Source organism: Sorex araneus, chromosome 4 (assembly GCF_027595985.1).
Source record: "Sorex araneus isolate mSorAra2 chromosome 4, mSorAra2.pri, whole genome shotgun sequence".
Taxonomy (NCBI): domain Eukaryota; kingdom Metazoa; phylum Chordata; class Mammalia; order Eulipotyphla; family Soricidae; genus Sorex; species Sorex araneus.
This window is the reverse complement of record NC_073305.1, coordinates 154,175,797-154,196,540: the sequence shown is the minus strand read 5'-3', so window position 1 is coordinate 154,196,540 and position 20,744 is coordinate 154,175,797. Positions and strand designations below refer to the sequence as shown.

Sequence of the window (20,744 nt, the reverse complement as noted above, 5' to 3'; positions counted from 1 at the left end):
TCCAGCATGTCTAACATGTTTGCAAAAACTCCAGATTCAGAAGTATGGCCAAGAAGAGGGGAGATTGGAACTCAGAGATTTGCAATAGATTTATTTCTGTCCATCTTCTTCTTCAAATCTGAAAGCTTGTCTTTCAGTTTGTGGCTGATGACCTTGTGGGTTTCGCTTTGAGAGCCAGTGATAATTCTCCTCAGGGGTGTCTTCTTGGATGACAGGTATTTGTCTCTAGGTAGTCAGGGCCCCTCAAAAAAGACATCTGGTGGTATATTAGACATACTATAAATGCTCTAAGGAGTGTTACTTCATATGTCTTTCAAATATAGACTTCTGATTAGACTTAATTCATTGAAAACTAAAGAACTAATTTACACATACTATATTTTAAAGTGATTGTCGTAATTTAACCATTTCTCAAAAGGAAATGAGTTAGATTGAACATAATCAGTGCCTCAGTACTACCTTTAATGGACGTTTTAGATATCTACCATGTATTTTGTAATTTTTCAACAAATGTCCAATGTATTATTGAGATATTAGTAGATTAGTTGAATTTAAATTACTTAAAATTTCAGATTATTTTATGAAAATGTATTGATTTGATTTTTGTCATAATAAATATCCTTATAATTCCAGATTAATCAAAAATTAATTGCATATTTATTTCAAATTTTGAAGAATTTCTAGTAATCTGTATTTAAGAGATCCTCAGGTTGTATTTTCTTAACCAAAGTATTTTGTAGAAGACACTAAGATGTTTCAGTCAAATGGTCGACTATAGTAGAATATTATAAATTGCTACCTTTTGGTTAAGACATTTCCTTGCTGAAAATGTCCTTGAGTAACCATTCATTTAGAAGATAAATGAGTAGTCAAAACTTTAAACAAATTTCTCTACGGTTTTATATTCAAAACAAGATTTCATGAAATTTTTAATACTACTGTATAATGATATATTGAAACTTTAATTTGTAAAGGAAAAGGAGTTCGCATCCCTGTGTAGATATGAGTGGATAGGCTCTAGGGATTTGCTTTGGCAGAAAAGTTTTTTCTGTATGTTAGAAAAGTTTTCTATTTGTTAAAGTTGTTATATTTTAGTGCTTTTTTTTTAATTTCAAATTGAATTTCTTTGCTAGTACATATACTTTTTAAGAACATGCAAGAGGCAATGTAATATAGAAGCTATGCTTTCTTATTTTACCTTTTAGGGTCTACAGAAATAGTACAGTGGATCAGGTGCTAGCTTTGCATGTGGCTAACCCTACTTTGATCCCTGGCACCTTGTATGCTGTCATTCTCTGATCCTCACCAGGAGTGATCCCTGTGTTCACAGCCAGGAGTAAGCTCTAACCATAGGCAAGTGTGCCCAAAAAAACAAAACAACTAACTACTTTTGGCACCAGCAGCTTCTTGCAGAAATGTCTCTAGAATGTGAACTAAGCTACGGCCCCATGCCGCCCCGGGAGGGGAAAGGTTTATCTCCCTTGGCCTTTCCTTTCCCCGGTGGCGGCGTGGCGACCACCATCTTATAAGGCCCACTAAACAGAGGTACGAGCTTGCAATGATGCAATTTCTGGCAGAAATTTCTCTGGACTTGGTTACTGAAATACCAGAAATCCAAAACATAATATGATCTTCATTCTCAGCAATGGCAAACAAATTATCAAATGCTGCCTCTTAGGCAGGTCTGATTGTTGGGGAGAAATTTCAAATAATAATAGTGAGTTTCCTGTTGAAATGTTGAATGTAATCAAAGTAAAGAGAAAGTAAAGTGAAAATCATTTGCCACACAGGCGGGGTGGGGGGATGGGAGGTATACTGGGGTTCTTGGTGGTGGAATATGTGCACTGGTGTAGGGATGGGTGTTCGATCATTGTATAACTGAGACTTAAGCCTGAAAGCTTTGTAAATTTTCACATGGTGATTCAATAAATCTTTTTTTAATAAAAGCAAATTTATCTAAGCTACTAAAATCTCATAATTGTTTGTATTTTTGCATGTGGATTAGGAGATTGATAAATAGCTGCCATTGACATATAATTATATTTAGAGTAAAGGCAAGGAAAACTTTGCAAAATGTTTCACTTGACTTATAAGTGATAATGCTTGTAACAATAATACAGAAAAATTAATGGCACAATATATCCCTAAAGTGTACCTGATACTTTTCTAAGCACTTTAGCTGTATTATCTTATCTTGTATTCTACTGTTGTAAATTTGAGCTAGGTATGAAATTCTTGCATCCCATTTCAAGGATTGGGGATGATGTTTTATCTGTTCAGTAATTTGCACTTATGTAACTAGAAACTGAGTTTTACATGCCATTCCCATTAATCTATTTTATACACATATCTGGTCTTTTAATGAATGGAGGCTAGGCAAAAACTTAAGAAGTTTGTTGCAAACTATCATAATAAATGGGCTAGTATAAATTCAAATAGTGACTAAGTATTCATAATCCAAAATAGGAAGGAAGGGCATGATTGACAGTAAGTTCATGGTACAATGCTAATGTAGGCCCTAATCAAGGAACTAAGTCTTCAGGTGTTTATAAGAATGAAAAGAGCTTTAATGTGTATTTAATGACTCCATCTGTTCTTCAGTGTAACCTAAAACAAAATCAATTGTTTATAAATGAAACTTAATTCATATAGAACCTCTAAATTTTAAGCTAGACTATCAAACACTTGATTCTACCAATGCTATTCTTCCTATACTTAGAAAGTAACATCCCTACACTTCATGAAGTTTATGTCTATTGATAAAATTTATTTTGATACTTTTTGTAAAAAGCTTTAGATTTCATAACAACTCCTTTAGGGTAAAATTGCGTAAAGTTAATATATTTATCACTTTCTAACTCTGTGCTTAGCACAGAATAAGAAATGTATGGAATACTAAACATGTTCCTTGCCTGAAGGAACTTTCTATTTTTAAGAAAATAATAAAGTACTTAAGATATCTAAAATCATCAAAATACATTTCAAAATATGTGTCATTAAACTAGCATGATATTTAGGATAGACTAATTTTAAATAACTTGAAATTTCCAACATTAAATATATATTGCATTCTACCAAACATTTTCTACCTTAGTTTTTCAAAAACATATAATATCCTTTTCCCTACTTATCACTTGATTTTTTTCCAGTTCCTTGAAATATCCAATTGAATATTTTACTTTTCTTCTTAAGGATAAAATATGTGGAGTTTTTTTTCTAGAATATGTGTATAATCTACATTTTAATTTTACAGATAATTTCAGATGTACAACTTTACTATTCTGAAAGTAACCTTCAATGAGCACAAAATTTATTCACCCTTTGTAATGTGCCATAAATTTACTAGCTAGAGAATATACAAATATCATTAATCCATACATTCATGCATTTCTACATTCATTTATCAGTCCAAATATTTATTGAATAGTGATTATGTAGCAAGCATTTCAGTTTGTGAAAACAGATAATAATAAAGATACGTAAATGGAATTCAAATGCTACACAGTGGTAGTAAATGCTGTGGAGAAAAATAGAGCAATGGATTTTCATAATATGATCTAGGAAGTCTTATCTAAGTCTGTGATGTTTGAATAAGCCCTGTGGCCGAGAAGGGAGTGAGATGAAGTGGAGGCCGAGTGGCGACTAAACATAGCTTGCCTAAGGTGAATAGGTTTCTGATTTGATTGATGAGTGAGTCTGAGAACTGTGGAAAAAGGCTGACGGGGAGTTAGTTGGGTGCCAGGTGGATATGAACAGCGGGTGTTTACGTGCACCTAGATATCATTGTAGCTCTGGCAGATTGGTGGAAATTTTTGCCAGACCTCAGACCAATACCAATTTGGGCAATTGCAGGACTTAAAACAAACAAACAAAAAAACCTCAGGGTGAATTTCATTCTCAGTCTAAGTTGGTGGCAGTCATTTGAAGATGTTTCAGAATCCATGTGACACCTACTTGAAAAAAGAAGCTTGAGAGGGGCTTGTTGTAATTTTTTTCTCTAAGATTCACTACTTGCAATCCTAAGGAATAGTGCTACATAGAAATGACAGTGAGAGAAGTTGTGATAAATGATCAGATTCTAAACATAAGCACGGAAAAAACTGACTGAATTGATGTTGAAATGGATTGAGTTGCAGGATCAGGGGAAGCTTTCACCTATCTCAATGGTTTTGACCTGAATAACTGGAATTCTAAATTAATTTACTAAGGTGAGGAAGATTGCTAAAGAAATAGGCAATGGAACAGGAGGAGTTTAGTTTTGAGGATGTTTTGTGAGATGCTTTTTCACTGTATCACTGTCATCCCATTGTGCATAGATTTACTTGGGAGGAGGCGCCAGTAACGTCTCCATTTGTCCCAGCCCTGAGATTTTAGCAACCTCTCCTTACTCGTCTTTCCCAACACTGCCCTATTGGAGGCTCTTTCAGGGTCAGGGGAATGAGACCCGTTATTGTTACTGTTTTCGGCATATCGAATAAGCTACAGGTATCTTGCCAGGCTCTTTAGACAATTATATTGATAGATATATAAATCTAGAATTTAGTTTGCAATTCTTCGGAAATTTTAGGCAAAAGTTTTCTTTCTCCATGAAAAGCTTGTCTCTACATTGAGTGATAGCTACTAGAATCTAGGTAGCTCTCCTAGTCTATCTGAATTTGTTTGTGGAGAGTATTCTCTACAAAACCATTCTTTCTAGAGCCTTTTACGTCCACTTCCTTCTCCCTTCCCTTCTCTTAAAAACCTCTACTTATCCTTTGGAAAATAACTGTTTGTCATTGCTGTGTCGAAAAAACTACCATTTTAAAACACTGTTGTTTCTCACAGAGTTTTAATCTTTTTTACTTGCCTTTTGAGCTCAACAGAATTCTATTCTTGCCACATTAGCACAGCTTGGTTCTGGTAGGCCAGTATAATCAGAACTTTGTAAGCTGTACAGGGAATGGAGTCATACCTTGTATTCATTTCCTAAGCAGTGAGTCTGTCTATTTGTATTTACTTGGTAAATATTTGCTTAAGTTAGTTGGTGTAGTAGGAACATACTTCACATTTTTGTTTTGTTTTGTTGTTGTTTTTGTTTTTTGGTAGAGCACCGGTGATGATGGCTATGTGGGGATAGAATAACCAACAGTATCCTTAAAGTTTTAGTCTAGGAAATCAGGAAACATAGAATAAAACACTTGTGAAAAGTTCAAACTGTATTGTGTATTACGTTTGAGCGTTAAGAAGAAAACATTTATAGACCATTTGAAATTCAGAATTCAAGAAATGGCTTGGAACTGGTGTTACAGATGGGATAATGAAAGATTGTAATTATACTTAGGTATATATGGAACAAATAATCCAGTACACAGCATTATTTTTGAAATTAAATAATAAAATCATCTGTATCTTTCTACAGTTCTTCTTCATGCACTTTTCTACAAACACCCGAAATTAGGAACTCTCTAGTCTTACTTTAATTTGTTTGCAGAAATAAAATAAAGTAGTCAAGTTGGTTATCATTTGTGTTGAAATCAGTTTGGTTTTTACCTGTGGAATTGTTTGAAAATATTAGATTCTAAAAGCAAGATATTTATCAGATGCCTTGTCTAACATTTGATAGAAATAGATTTTTCTTTTCTTATTTGTGCATCTTAAAGGGATTTCTTATTTTTGAAGTCCTGTGTAAACAAAGTAGAACTCTTGTCTAGCCCTGTACACTGTTTCAAGGTAGTCCACAAATGAAAACTTCTTGGTAAATATTTTCTCATATCTAAGAAAATGAATTCGTCATAATGCATTTCAAGGTCAATCACTTATTACTTGTTTCTGCCTTAAGTGTTGTCAAGTAAATAAGACTTACATGTATTTGTGAAGTACTCAGTTACAGTGATGAAAGGTCATTTCACAAAGGAACAAGGTGAAATGAACAGAAAGCCACAGTAGAACATTCAAGGGCAAAATAACTCCCCAGTATTCTGAATGTGCAGCTATCTATTTTCTTTCTCAACAAACTTACCTTAAAACAGTAGACATAGAAGATACAGTGTTGCCTTAAAAAAGTTTTCATTTGTTTGTTTTTGCCTTTTGCTTGTCTTTCTTTTATGTGTGTGTGGCGGAGGTGGTGGGGTATCATAGTTTTAATAGTAGAGCCATTGTATTATAGTTGCAGAGCTCTGAGAAGTACCTCCACCAGTAATTTTGTGGCCAGTCTCTTCTCCTTGCCTTCGCTATCTTCTTTGTTCTTACTGCATTCATTTTTAAATCATACTGCACTGTGAATTTTGTAGTCATTGAATCATTCAACAACTATGAAATGGTCATATTTATTTCCTCAATTCGGTTTTATTTTCTAAATTTAAAAACAAAAATCATGCCATTTCTTTACCTTAAAGGAGATCATGAATCTTCTTTTTTAATATAGGTTCATATTTTCTAAGTTAAAAGTTTCAGGAGTTCATTGTTCTTATCTCTGTCAATTTCCTAATCTACAAATGAACTGGAGTAATTAATCCTTGTAAGTCTCCTGTATTAATTATAGTCGTAGGCAGGTTTGCCTGCAGTATTGTAATTCTTTTGTCACTTTCTCAGTGTGTTTACTATCTCAGCTTGATGCTTGTTGACATTCTGATTCATGTTTTACTACACTAGATGGGTTTTATTCATCTAGAGGAATGAGTATAAAGAGGTCACACCTTATAATCACACTGGCATTTCTACAGTGTGTAGGCCATATATCTCCTTTTAATTTAATCTCTGAAAAATGTACAGGGATTTCTGCTGCTAAGCTGTACAAATCGATAAAATTTATAATCAAGGCTGTCTAATCTCTAAACCTAATATAAAACTTCACAACTATTGATTACATGTGAAGGATCTGTAAGCTGTTAATCATTCATGAAAGCAAAGAATAAATTGTGGCTTCAAAAAAGGAAATAGACAAATAATCATCAACTCTTTAGTCTCTACCTTTCTTTCTGTTGGCCTGAAGCAAATGTGTTAAATCTAAGGCTTCCATTTTAAAACATCGAATGCCTTAAAAAATATAAATAGTGGCTGTCATTTTTAAAATTTATATACACTTTTTTAAAAGTATACTATAGTTTTTTATATTGTAATTTAGGAAGTTTCTTCCTTTTCTCCTCCAAAAATGTGAGCAAACACAAATATGTTTATTTAAATTGATTTATTAAAATCATCTGTCCTATAAACAAATTGTTTCTTTTGTACTACAAATGTGATTTATAATGTAATTTTTCTGTTTTACTGAGGGTGGAGTAAAGTTTCCATGTCTTACTTAAAATGGAGCCTCTTAATATTTTATGAACTAATATGCTTTATAAAATTGTCGTAGGGTCAGTTGGGTAACTCACTACTTATGTGGTCAATGGAAAACAATTATGGATTTTTAAAATGAAACCTGCAGGAGCAAGAAAATGAGGACCTTAGGGATGCTGTAGTCATATAAACTTAGAGATTTACACTTACCTTGCATGCTCAGCTATGGTTCCAGGAACCAGCTGTTTTGAGCCCGAGATGTTATAATGCTTGTTAGCCTGAGAAAACCAGTGTGAACTCTATATGGCCAGCATCTGACCCCAGGCAAACAGGCAAACCCCGTTTGAGCATCACAGCAAACCCATGACCATTACAAGCAGAGTAGGAGAGTATCAGCAAACACATCTAAATGTATAGCTTCCTTAACCAAATGCCTGTGTGACCCTAGATTATACAACAACAGTGAAAGGGAAAAGGAGGAAAGTGGGAAGCAAAAGAAGGGAAGGGGAAGGAGAAACTTTTTTAAAAGCACAGTCACTTTTATATACACATACAAAGTCATTGATAGAGAAACTAGTGACTTATCTAGCAGTGATTGAGTGGAATACTAAAAACTATTGCATTATAGATTAGAAAAAGACATTGACAACTTTTTTGTTTGTTTGTTTGTTTTTGCTAGTATTGGGACTATACCCAGAAATGCCTGGGGCATCTTATTAGTTCTGTATTCTGAAATCACTTTTGAAGGATCTCAGGATGCCAGGGATTAAACTTGGGTAGCTGCATGGAGGGCAAGTGCACTGCCACTGTACTATCTCTCCATCCCCCAGTCACTGATATCGTACTGTTTATAGAATTGCTAGCTTAATATTTAATAGATTGGAGTCTCTGGGAGTGTAGTAAAGAAATGAACTACCCTCAAGGAACATAAAGAACAAAAAACTTTCATTTTAAAGTCATTTTGAATATGATTTTTAAAAATCAATTTTTAATTTGACGCACTGTGATTTACAATATGGTTAATTATCGGGTTTCATGCATATAAGGTTCCATACCCTCCAACAAAGTGGTTTTTTTCCTCCTTAATATGCTTAATATCATATTCACTTCTTTCATATAAAGATCTTATCCATCAGTGCTTGGAAACCATTAAGGCTACACCTAGTGCTCAGGGTTTAGCATATACCACTTGACTATCTCCCCAGCCTCTTAAAATGCTTTTTCTTAAGCATACGCCGTAAGACTTTATTCTTATGTCAAACGGTGTTTCCTATTCTTACCCCCAAAAAAGAAAAAATGCTACATATTGCATGAGCGCCTCAGTACATCCATTTCTAGAGAAAGAATTCTAAGTGCTATCCTATGATTATCTCACTGATAGTCAACACAGAAATACAAGGTCATTAATTACAATAAAAGAGATTAGGATTAGAAATGATATCAAAATGCTGAACTACTAATCATATATCTCATCAGGCATAAAGCAAGCATGTAGTAGTTCCCCTTTAGGATAATCACCTATAAAAATGATGATCATTGCCATAAATTATACAGACCTGCTGGTTGACCTTTGACTAATCAAAACCTTTGTTGCTGACACAACTGAGGGTGCACACAGTTCTGCTCCACAAATATTTGTTATTCAGATAGTGCTGGTAGGGGTACAAGCGATAGTGAAGCTCACAGACCTTTCTGATATAGGCTGAGCTCCAAATACACCATACTTTTGCTAATTTGTTGACCAAAGCTAGTTGGAGACAAGTTACAAACTAAAGGTTGGAGACTGGTCAACTCTTCCTTGGTGGGGGAACTGCCACCACTTAGCAAAACCTAAATACAGGATATGGTGAAGAACTGGAGCTGCTATTGTAATTACTAAACAGAAATGGAATCTTAAGTTTATTTGTATTGGCTCCTGAGTTTAATAAAACCTATTAAATTTACTTGTATTATTGTTCCTCAAATTAAAATTTCCAAATTTGGCACCAGAGAGATAATAACACAAGTGTTATAGTAATGCCCTTACCTTGCATGCAGCTGACCCCTGTTCGATTCCTGGCTCCACATGGTGCCCCAAAACCACTGGGAGCAGCCAGTCCCAGAGCACAGAGCTGGGAGTGGCTCCAAACCACCACCAGGTGTGATTCAGACTGACCTACGAGAGAAAATGTTCCAAATTTATATTGTGAGTCAACAACTTGTTTGGCATACAGTCTTCTCACCTCATTTAAAAGAATACAAGTTTTAAATGAACCATTTATTTTCTTTTCTGGAAGAAGGCATAAACAGTTCCCTTTAGCATTTTGTTATTCTATAGACTACATGTTGTAAAATGTTATTTTCCATACTTTTAGGTATATGTACAAATCAATCTACCTTTTTTGTGTTTTATTTATGTTTTATGCTATAAATATTTATGAAAAATCCTTTTTATACAGTAGAAATAAACTTATTTTCATCTATAAATGTGTTTTTTCTATTTTATGTTCTACTCTAGTATAGGCAGCTGTACAGAATGTTTTCGCTTTTCTGATTTATTTAAATAAAACCACATGACTAGTCTGTGCAGTATCAGAGATAATTAAAGTTGATTCATCGATTGTACTTGCATGCATCTTTCAATACACCATAGCCCTGCATAAAAATTGGTGAAAATCTTGATTTAATGTTCCAGGAATTCTCAATTGCCAATAATTTGAGAATTAGGATCCACAATCAGGCATTCATTAGGAAGTATCTATTGGGAAAAGCATTATCTTGGCCTAGTTTTCCATGTCATTTTGGTATTACTGTTCGTTAAAAATTGAACAATTCTCTTGGCATTCTTGTGAAAATGATGCAAATGTTAGGGTTATTGCAATTACCTGATAAACTTCAACGAGGCTCTGAGAACAGTGACAGTGATATGTTTGGGTTGCATTTGACTTTACTAGGTAAATATTGCTGTGCTTCTGCTTGAGAGCTGAGTGAGCCCTGCACCCTTGTCCCTCTCTATCCCCTGAGTCCAGAATGTCATTTTAGCAACACAGCGAGAGAACCAAAAGAGCTGACAGTTGGCTTGTGATTATTCCTGTACCCGAGGCTCTCTCATGTTACAGTACTAATCAAGTCATCTCACCAACTTGTCATTAAGTCAATTTGACCCATGGGAGTGCAGATAAAATCTTTTTGGCAAGACTAATGATGCTGTTAGATTGAAAAGATGTGCAATGCGAAATCTTGATTACCCTAAGTCCTTACTACAAGGAAAAGGATAAAAATGCAGAGCACCAAAAGGGAAAACTAAAGTGTCTCCCCCAGTCCTTAAGATATTCTTTTCCTCCCTCAAGATAGGCCAATGTTCTCTTCCCTAAATATTTTTAAAGATGTCCTTGGTTCAAAAATGTTATCTAAATTATTTCTACTTCATACTAAAAAATATTTTCTCTGGCAGTCAAGACTGTTATTTTCTTTGTATTTGTTTTGATAAATGGGATGGAAATTTGCTTTGCAGTCAGCTTCTAAGATTTCAGGTGAAAAGGCAGCCAGGAGCATGGAGTTTCTGCCATGCTTCAGTGTTTGTAGTTTATGTACATCTTTGACAAGATCTTCCTTTTATTTATTTATTTTTTCTTGGCATGAGCTTTGGGACATCATCTACTTTTCTCTGACTGACAGCTAGATAATAAGATTTATCATTAAAAACTGATGCTAGGGAAATGGGATCCCTGTCGTCTATTCTCTTATAACATTAAAGCTTTATTTTCTCAACCCTTTCAGAACAACTAGAGATTATCTCTGCAAACGGACATAGCTACTGACCTGCCAAGTCACGTATTGTTTAGCATGTCCCCAAAAAATTGAATTTCTTTTTTATCTCGTATCTGAAACTGCTTATTAAATTATACTGCTGTTAAGAGGTGACACAAAGTTGACACGTTCAGTACTTATGTGGCGTTTTTTTTTTTTTTTAACCTTCAAAGACTCATTAAGTAGTTCTTCGTTTTGTAGTCTTCATTGTGTTTTATCTAGTTGGGTTAAGTATTTGACACAAATTCGTGTTGTCAGATCCTATGTTCCACTTATTTAAAATTTAAGTATAGTGCTGTTTCACTTATTTCCTTGCTAATTGTGTCGTGTGGGTCCTCAATTTTATATATATATGTATATATATATATATGATTTGCCATTTCATTTTTATCTTGTGAAAATCTTACTATAGCAACTAGAAAATAAAAAGGGAACATAGAATAGGAAATATTAGTGCACCTTACCAATTAACATTGGGAGGAAAGATAAAGAAGACTGGAATTTATTTTTGTGTATACCTTTATATTCAATCAGATGATGTTTACTATGGATTTACTGTAAATGAATGTCATAGAACTTTACAACCAGTTTGGTTGCAGATCTGTCAATAGGGTAATTAAAAATAGTTGAGATTTATTGCTAAAGAACAATAGGAAATGCTGGATTTTCTGATAAGTCTAATTCTTTCACCTGCTTTTTTTTTGCTTTGTTTTTAATTCCTTATGCCTCCTCTTCCCCCACAATGCCTTATTTTCTGAATATATAAAATGTGGTATTAAGGTCTTACAATTACTCTCCTGTGTCCTGTATTCTCAATTATTGCTTTGATGTTGTTTATTTTTGTTTGATGGTCACATCCAGCAGTTGGTGCTTGAAGAGGCAGATTAAACAACCCTTTGAGGCCAAGCCCTCTCTCCTGTTCACACTCTTTATGTCCCCTTTTCTAGATAACACCCAGTTTCAGTAACCTATTCATTAATTATAAGCATGTTGGATTAGTTTGCATACAATGATCTAGAAAATTTGACTGCATATTTCTTTCTCCTTTACCACCTTAACTTTGAGTTCTACCTGCACTAGAGCACTGTCGTCCTGTTTTCTAGGGGGCACCAGTAACATCTCCATTGTGAGACTCATTGTTACTGTTTTTGGCATATCGAATTCACAACGGGTAGCTTGCCAGGCTCTGCTGTGCAGGCGGGATACTCTCAGTAGCTTGCTGGGCTCTGAGAGGGACGGGCGAATCAAACTCGGGTCGGCCTTGTGCAAGGAAAACGCCCTACTCGCTGTGCTATCGTTCCTGTCCTATTCTATTTATGTAACACTACTTTAATGATTGATCCTTCTTCTTAACTTATCATTACTAAGTAACTGTTGAGTTTCTTGAAATCTACTAATATTTTATGACTTTCTATCCTCTATAGTGACCTAGAATGTATTTTTGTTGTTGCTGATGTGGAGTTACACCTGGCAATGCTCAGGGCTTATTTCTGGCTTTGCTTTCAGGGATCACTCCTGACAGGCTCGAGATACCATAAGCGGTTCCAAGGATCAAACTTGGGTCTGCCACATGCAAAGCAAGGACCTTACCCACTATACAACCTCTCTGGCCCCCTGGAACTTTATTCTTTATATAGTGGGCAATCCATTTTTGTTTCAGGCTAGATGGATGATAAATTTAAAATATTTTCATATAATGTTTGCTTCATATAGCTTATATTTTAATTAACCATTATTATGGTTGCTTGTGTATTTGCTAAACGAATTGGTTTTTGTGATGCTTCTGTGTATCACCTGTCTTGGGGCGAGTAGTTTTTTGTAATTTTTCTTTAAATTATTTAGCACTCATTATTATTTGTGGACCTAGAGAAATAGTACAACAGGGCGGCACCAGCCCCGCTCTCCAAGGAAATGTGATCCCAGGGGCCGCATGGGTGTGGCCTCACCACAGCTGCAGGAGCATGACTCCAGAGGCCAGCTAAACTACTTTTGATACCAGCAGCTCATTGCAAAATATCTCCAGACTGAAAACTAAGCCGTGGCCCCATACCTGCCCAGGAGGGGAAAGGTTTTTCTCTCTCGTCTTTTTCTTGCCGTGGGGGAAGGGCGTGGCGACCACCATATCATGAGGACCACAGATGACAGTTACAAGCTTGCAGTGATCCAATTTCTGGAAGAAATTTCCCTGGACTTAGTTGCTAAAATACAAAATCCCAAAACCTCATTTCTCTTCACAGCAGGTCTAACTCTAGTGGGGAACTCCTAACGATAATAGTGAGTTTTTTGTTGAAATATTGAATGTAACCAAAGTAAAGTGAAATTTATCAGTTACACAGGTGTGGGGGATGAGAGGTATACTGGGGGATTTTTTTGGTGGTGGAATATGTTCACTAGTGAAGGGATGGTTATTTTAGCATTGTATAACTGAGACTTAAGCCTGAAAGCATTGTTATTTTCCACATGGTGATTCAATAAGAAAGGAAGGAAGGAAGGAAGGAAGGAAGGAAGGAAGGAAGGAAGGAAGGAAGGAAGGAAGGAAGGAAGGAAGGAAGGAAGGAAGGAAGGAAGGAAGAAAAGAAAAGAAAGAAATAGTACAACAGACTATTTCTTTACAAAAGAAAAGGTGCTTTTCTTGTCCACAGCTAACCTGTGTTCTATACCTCTACCTCATATAGTACCCCAAGCACTTCCAGGAGTGATCCCTGAGCACATAGCCAGGAATTAGCCCTAAGCATTGCCACATGCGTTACCCCTGCACCCCTCCCCGTGCCCCCCAGAAAAGATCATTGTGGTCTCAAAGGACTAGAATGCATGCTTTGCGTTCCAGAAATTCTGTCCTGATTTCTTGCATATTACTGCCAGGAGTGAGCCCTAAGGATGAAGGTAGATGTAGTGCCTGAATATAATTTGGAGTGGCACAAAAAGAGAATAAAAAATATACCCAGAAAGTACTTATGCCCATCTGTTTATATCTTAGTGTAATATGAGCAGGGTGGTTTTTTTTTCTGTTTTCACTTTGTTTGACAGTTTAATTATTCCAACTCTGAGTGTTTAAATTTTTCTTTATATACTCATATCTTAGAAATGGAATGCAACTATTGCTATAGGAGAAGAACGATTGATTTGGATGAAAAACTTAATTTTATCATTGATCTCTTTATCTTTGATAGAATTTTGAATGAATTTCATTCTAGTAGAATAGTCTCAAGTATTTGCTATTTATAAAGACTAATGTAAAAATCAATGTGTATCTAATTCCTGTTGTTGGCCTTTGGTTCGATGCAGTTTCATTTATTTTTGCTTTTAATTCTCTTTTCATTGGAATCAGATAGCCAAAAACTTCTCTGAGCCAAAACCATAGAGTGCCTTGCCAATGTTTTCTTCCAAGTATTTTATGGTGGGATATCTTCCATCCAAAAATCTTTCATCTATTTTACATTAAATTTTTGTAGAGTGTGAGGTAATGATCCAGTTTCTCTCTTTTTCTATAGGGTCCTAAATTAGAATTGCTTAACATTTTTATTTTCTAGTTGTTGCTTACGTCTAGAAATAGTTTGGTTTTGATTTTTTGCATATTGACTTTTTGGCCTGCTGCTTCATCAGTTTGTTGAGTGGGGTCTTTAGGATTTCTCTATGTATAGTTTTATATTATCTACAAATAGTTATAGTGTTATTTATTGAACCTGAATCTTTTTTTATTTTATTTTATTTCTTGATTGCAGACATTGAATGGTAGTAGTGAAAGTGGATACCCTTGTTTTCTGCAGGAATTTAGAAAAAATATTTCACTTTTCACCATAGACTGTAATAATAGTTGTAGGTTTGTCTTACAGATATTTACTATATTGAAGTATGTTCCTTCTATGCACATTTTATTGAGTTACTTAATTACAAGCAGATATAATATCTTGTCCAAATCTAACTTTATGTCTTTTGATATGAGCAAATTACAAGGGGCAAGGAATGTACTCCAACTATCAGTGTTCAGGGCTTACTCCTAGCTTTGTGCTCAGGGATTACTCCTGGTAAAGTATGATGAATCATGTGTGATGTGGGGGATTGAATCTGGTGTTAGCTGCATACAAAGCAAGCATCTTTATTGCTGGACTATCTCTCCATTAGCAGGAGGGATTACTTTTAGATATCCTCTGCTGGTGTGGTATATTTCATTTGTTGAACCATCATCCATGAATAAACTCCACTTGGTGTATGAGCTTTTGTATTTATTATTAAATTGGGTTTGATTAGTTTCAGTGAGAAACAGTCAGTCAGACAGAGGGACAGACAGAGACCTTTCTGCTTTGATACGATAGTAATATTCCATTCATAATAGGTACTTGAAGAAGAGCCATACATCCTCAGTCTTTTGGGAGGTCTGAAGAAGGATAGTTTTGCTGCCCTGCAGGCTGTAAAAAATTGTTTTAATGGGACTTGTTTTAGGCTTACTTACCTAAATGTCTGCTGAGCTGATTGGCATTGGTGTCAAAGTCTGTGCTTTCAGAATCGTTAGACTCAATGAAATGTGTCTTGACCACACTTTTCTTTTCCTGCTGTGGGTAGAAATTGGGCCACCCCAGTATGCACTCAGAATTTAGTCCTGGCTTTATGTTCAGGGATTACTCCTGGTGGTACTTGGAAAACCATATGTGGTGTCGAAGATCAAATCTGGGACCCGTGCAGCCCAAATGCCTTGCTGCTAGACTATCCAGCCACTCTTCATTTCAACTTTGTACCTAATAGCAGAAACTATTAGCATAAAGCTAGACATACATTTAATGACTAGGTAGCCCATATTTCTTCTTGCCCACTTATAGTGCTTAAGATAAACTATATAAAACAAAACTGGTAGCATAGGAGACTACATATTGTGAACTGTTAGAAGTCTAGAATATAGTATTAAAAGATTAAGTATTGGATTTTATGAAAGATTAACTTCCAGGGATTATTTTGTATTTGTAAGGTTTTGAATTGGATGACCACCAGAATATACATCAGGTTGCACATTAACTATACTGACCTGGATTCTCAATATGGACTTACCATCTGTGTACCATGCCGGTTATTTTTATACAACTGAGAGTTTAACTTAAAAGTGAAAGTTTTCCAGACATCATAATTGGACTTTTTAAATGTTAAAGGACGTACTAGCAGTACCTCCACCTTGCTCTTTAATGTAAACTCTTTGCTAATTGAATTTATTAAAGTTTAATGCATTAAATTGAATATTTTACTGCCATGATGTGTATTGGTTGTTTACCATATAAACTCTGCCATCACCATGACTTTCAGAGAGTCATTATTTTGATTAAGTTAGACGATTAGAGTTAGTCTTGCGTGAGTGAAGAATACACTTGGGCAGCAGTGATGAATGGACTCGAGTCTTTAGAGTGTTTCCTTCTGCCAGCATTTTCCAGTTGAATGGAAATTCATGATAGTTTGATTTGGGTGCTAGTGAATGGATTATCAGACTTAAGTGTTTTCCTTAAAACAAAAAAATAGAAATCTAGAAAGATAGACTACAATATGAATATCCACATGAGTTCCTGTAATTTCTCTTAGATTCTTTTTTGCTTTGATGAACAACATCATTACTGAAATAATAAATGTTCATTAATATCTGCGTCATTTTTGGTAAATGGTAGTTTAGTGTTACAATTAGACTAATTAGCACATAGCATAGCTTAGTGACATGACAAATCATAGAGCAGAGCATGTTGACTCTTATTCATTATGATTTATTACCCAATTCTCTTGCTCAGTAATGACAAAAATAAAGACAAGGAATTGGGCAATCATGTCAGTAACAACTCCAAAGCATTTGTATCCATATTCTCAGGTTCTTTTCTAAGTTTATGAATACTCTGGGTCCTTGACATTTTGCATTTCACTTCTTTTCCTGTTGATAAACGTTTTTTGACAAAATTTTTATAATAACACCATGGAAAAAGAAGGAATGTGAGACTAAATAATGACTTGCAATTTTTTCTGTTTGTACTAGGTATGTCATGCTTAGTGTTAGAATTTTCCAAGATTCTTCACAATAAAGTTGACAGCTGTTTGTACCTTACATTTATTTTTCAGAACCTATGCGAACCCCCAAGACTTTAAAGATTGCTGAAATACAAGCAAGGCGCATTGCTGTGGACTGGGAATCTTTGGGTTACAACATCACTCGTTGCCACACTTTTAATGTCACTATCTGCTACCATTACTTCCGTGGTCACAATGAAAGCAAGGCAGACTGTCTGGACATGGACCCCAAAGCTCCTCAGCATGTTGTGAACCATCTGCCACCTTATACGAATGTCAGCCTGAAGATGATCCTGACTAATCCGGAGGGCAGAAAAGAGAGTGAAGAGACGATTATTCAAACTGATGAAGATGGTATGCTCAGGCTTCATTACTTTTCAAATGTAGCAATTTTCAAGTTCATTTAAAAGTAGAAAAAATTATATGTGTTTTAAATTAATTTCTCCGTTACCAGGTATTGAATTGACCTCTGAGACTGAAGAAATCTCATGCTGAGGTTGGCTGTAGAAAGAGTTAGCCTCAAACAAAGTTCTTAATATTGTTCACTAAAACCTCAAATTCTAGATGAAATGTCCTTATTTTCTATTTATACTTGTTAGAGAAATAGTAAGTATGATAAAAGCTCTTATCAGTCGAATGAAAATTTTTTGGAAAATTTTAATAAAGATCCTTCCTTCCTACCTACCTCATATACTAGAAACATTTATATTATAACATCATATACTTCTGTAACATTACAGTTTGATACAAATTTGAATATAATGCTTTTCTGAATTCTACGATTTCTCACATTTCTATATTCAAAAGTCTGCAAATTATAACATTCTAATAAGGATAATGCATTCTTTTAATGAAAAACATTTTGTTTTCAGCTTTTCTTTTTATGAATGAAAGCATGTAGGGTAAAATATATGAGCTAATCTACTGAATTAAGCAAAGCTGAATTGGGAGTCAGGAATTTCAGTTAAATCTTAGCTGTAAGCCCTGCCACTAATAACTCTAATCCTAGAAAACCCTTTTCTAGTTCTCTAATTCTCTCCAGTTTCTCTTGAAAACTTTAAAGTCGATAATCTCTCAGATTCTAATTCCTCCTAAAATTAATTCCTCCTAAAATTCTCCTTTTGCAGTAGCTTTAGTTCACTAAATGGTAATCCCTGATACGGCAAAAAAAAAAAAAAACTAAATAAAATAATGAGTAGAGAAAAATCTTCCTGAAGACACTGTTAGCATAGGTAAAATTTTATATGGGTTCTAGAAAACAAGATATCTAGTTATAAATTTCTCTCAAGTTCTGAATTTTAACACAAATATAGCCAGATAAATTATACAGAGAGTTAGTTATATGCCTCACAAACTGCCAATTTCTGTTCCTTCCCCCTTACGTACAAATGGTCCCTCCAAGAAATACCAGGAGTGATCCCTGAGCAGTGGAAATTGTGGCACCAAAATAAACAAGTAAACATTCAGATAATATGTTTTGATGCTTATAAAGTATAATTTACATAAAAATGGTTTAGTATGTCAAAAATTCTTGAAATTTTCTTTATTACATCAAGATCTCTCACTTGGAAATTGATGACCCTGGTTTTATATTTTTTTTATAGAATAAGTATTAGCTCTTTAATATCATTTGGTTGAGATGTGAGCGAAAATTACGTTGCACTGAAATACATGAAGTCATTCATTTTTAAATTTGAAAGACTAAACCTCATATTATTTCATGATAAATCTTTTTGTCAGTTTGAGATATCAGCTATGATGTTTGAAATTCACTTAATTGAATTGCTTTAAATTGTTTTTTATTATTAATGCACCATGATTTTAAAAGTTTTTTATAATAAATTTTCAGACATAACAGTATTCTAGCACCCATCCCACAATAGTGTCAACTCCCTTCCATGCGAGTTTCCCTCCACCACTCAGACAGCTTTTTTTTATTTTTTAGTTATTTTTTATTTTTATTGAATCACCATGAGAACAGTTACAAAAGCTTTAAGCTTTAATTCTCAGTCATACAATGATCAATTACCCATCCCTTCACCAGTGCACATGTTCCACCACCAAGAACCCCAGTATACCTCCCATCCCACCCCCCCACCCTGCCTGTGTGGCAGATGATTTTTACATTACTCCCTCTTTTCTTTGATGACATTCAATGTTTGAACAGAAAATCCACTATTATTATTTGGAATTTTCCCCCAACAATCAGACCTGCCGAAAAGGCATCATTTGATAATTTGTTTTCTATTGCTGGTAATGAAGAATATATGATTATGGATTTCAGGTATTTTAATAATTGAGTCCAGAGTGATTTCTGCCAGAAGCCACTGGGTTCTGAAATTGGTTTCTGTGCCTCTGAGATTGTGGCCGTTCAGGAGCAGAGATGCCGTTTATGGGCAGCCACTCAGGGTCTCGTCTGGCCGGGGAGCAGTGCCGGTACCACCACCCCTTCCCGAGATTTCCCGCACGTGCCCCGTCACTGCAGACTTGTATCTCCATTCAATGGGCTCTGAAAGATGGTGGTCACCATGCTGCCGCCGCCTCCGAAATGAAAGCCGAGGGACAAAACCTCTCCCCTCCTGGAGTGGCACAGGGCTGTAGCTTAGTTCACAGTCTAGAGGCATTTCTGCAAGAAGCCTCTGGGTTCCCAACTTGGTTTGCTCTCTCTATGGTTTTGGGCATTATATTTTGCTTGGATATTCCCACCACCATTCAAGCCTGCCTTCTAGGGGTAGATGCTAGATCATCTACTTTCAGTTGCTCACTTTGTATATCAAGAAAGGTCACGCGGCCGCTTAAGTGCGGAAAAATAGTCCTGGTCCCCACATACCGGAGCCATGTTTGTAGAAGCTCAGTGTCACCGGGATTCCATCTGGAGAAGGCGGGGAGACTGCACCTCCTCCATCTGGGGCATCCCAGTGTTAACAGCTCGGTTTGGATCCCGGAGCATTCTCCAGTGTTGCATTACCCACCGGCCAGGATTCCTCAGCCTGCTTTTTAACAGGCAGATTTTTTAATTTGGTGGTGATAATTTTGAATCTCATTCTTACAGTGTTGAAGGCTCTGTGGTTAAGACATACACCTCCACCATACTTCTATACCAATGTCATAAACAAGATCTCTGCCTCTGTCACCTCCATTCACTTTCCTCCCCTCCCCTCGTTTCTAATACATAAACATACAAACCCTCATTTTGACCCTGTATCTACTCACCTTCCACACACCACATACCTTAGATACTTCTATAGGTAAGAATGTTTAGCATAGTTGTTTCATAGGTGAGTGACAGAATTAGAAGTCTTTACACAGATTTGAAATGTAAAAATCACATTTTATAAAGTAAAATAGAAATTAAAATATTTATATTGCTCTAGATTTTTTTAAATTAAATCACCATGAGATAAACAGTTACAGAGTTGTCCATGTTACAAAGTTGTCCATGATTGAGTTTCAGTCATACAGTGTTCTTACACCCATCCCTTCACCACTGTGCATTGTTCATTTCCTACATGTATGGGGTAGTTGCATATATATAAACATATATATATGTATATATGTATACATATAATATATACATACATATCTCTCTCCTTTTCATCTCTGTCACTGTCACTATCATCCCGTTGCTCATCGATTTGCTTGAGTGGGCACCAGTAACATCTCCACTG

General features: G+C 35.4%; 1 protein-coding gene across 13 annotated transcripts in view; it reads left to right on the top strand.

The window, feature by feature from the left end:
* Positions 1-20,744, top strand: part of PTPRK (protein tyrosine phosphatase receptor type K) — a 564,747-nt gene that overhangs the window by 426,415 nt on the left and 117,588 nt on the right. For all 13 annotated transcript variants that reach the window (XM_055135020.1, XM_055135009.1, XM_055135012.1 and 10 more), the window contains exon 8: positions 17,128-17,430. In XM_055135020.1, the coding sequence (XP_054990995.1) occupies positions 17,128-17,430 (303 nt within the window). The remainder of the gene's footprint in view (positions 1-17,127; positions 17,431-20,744) is intronic.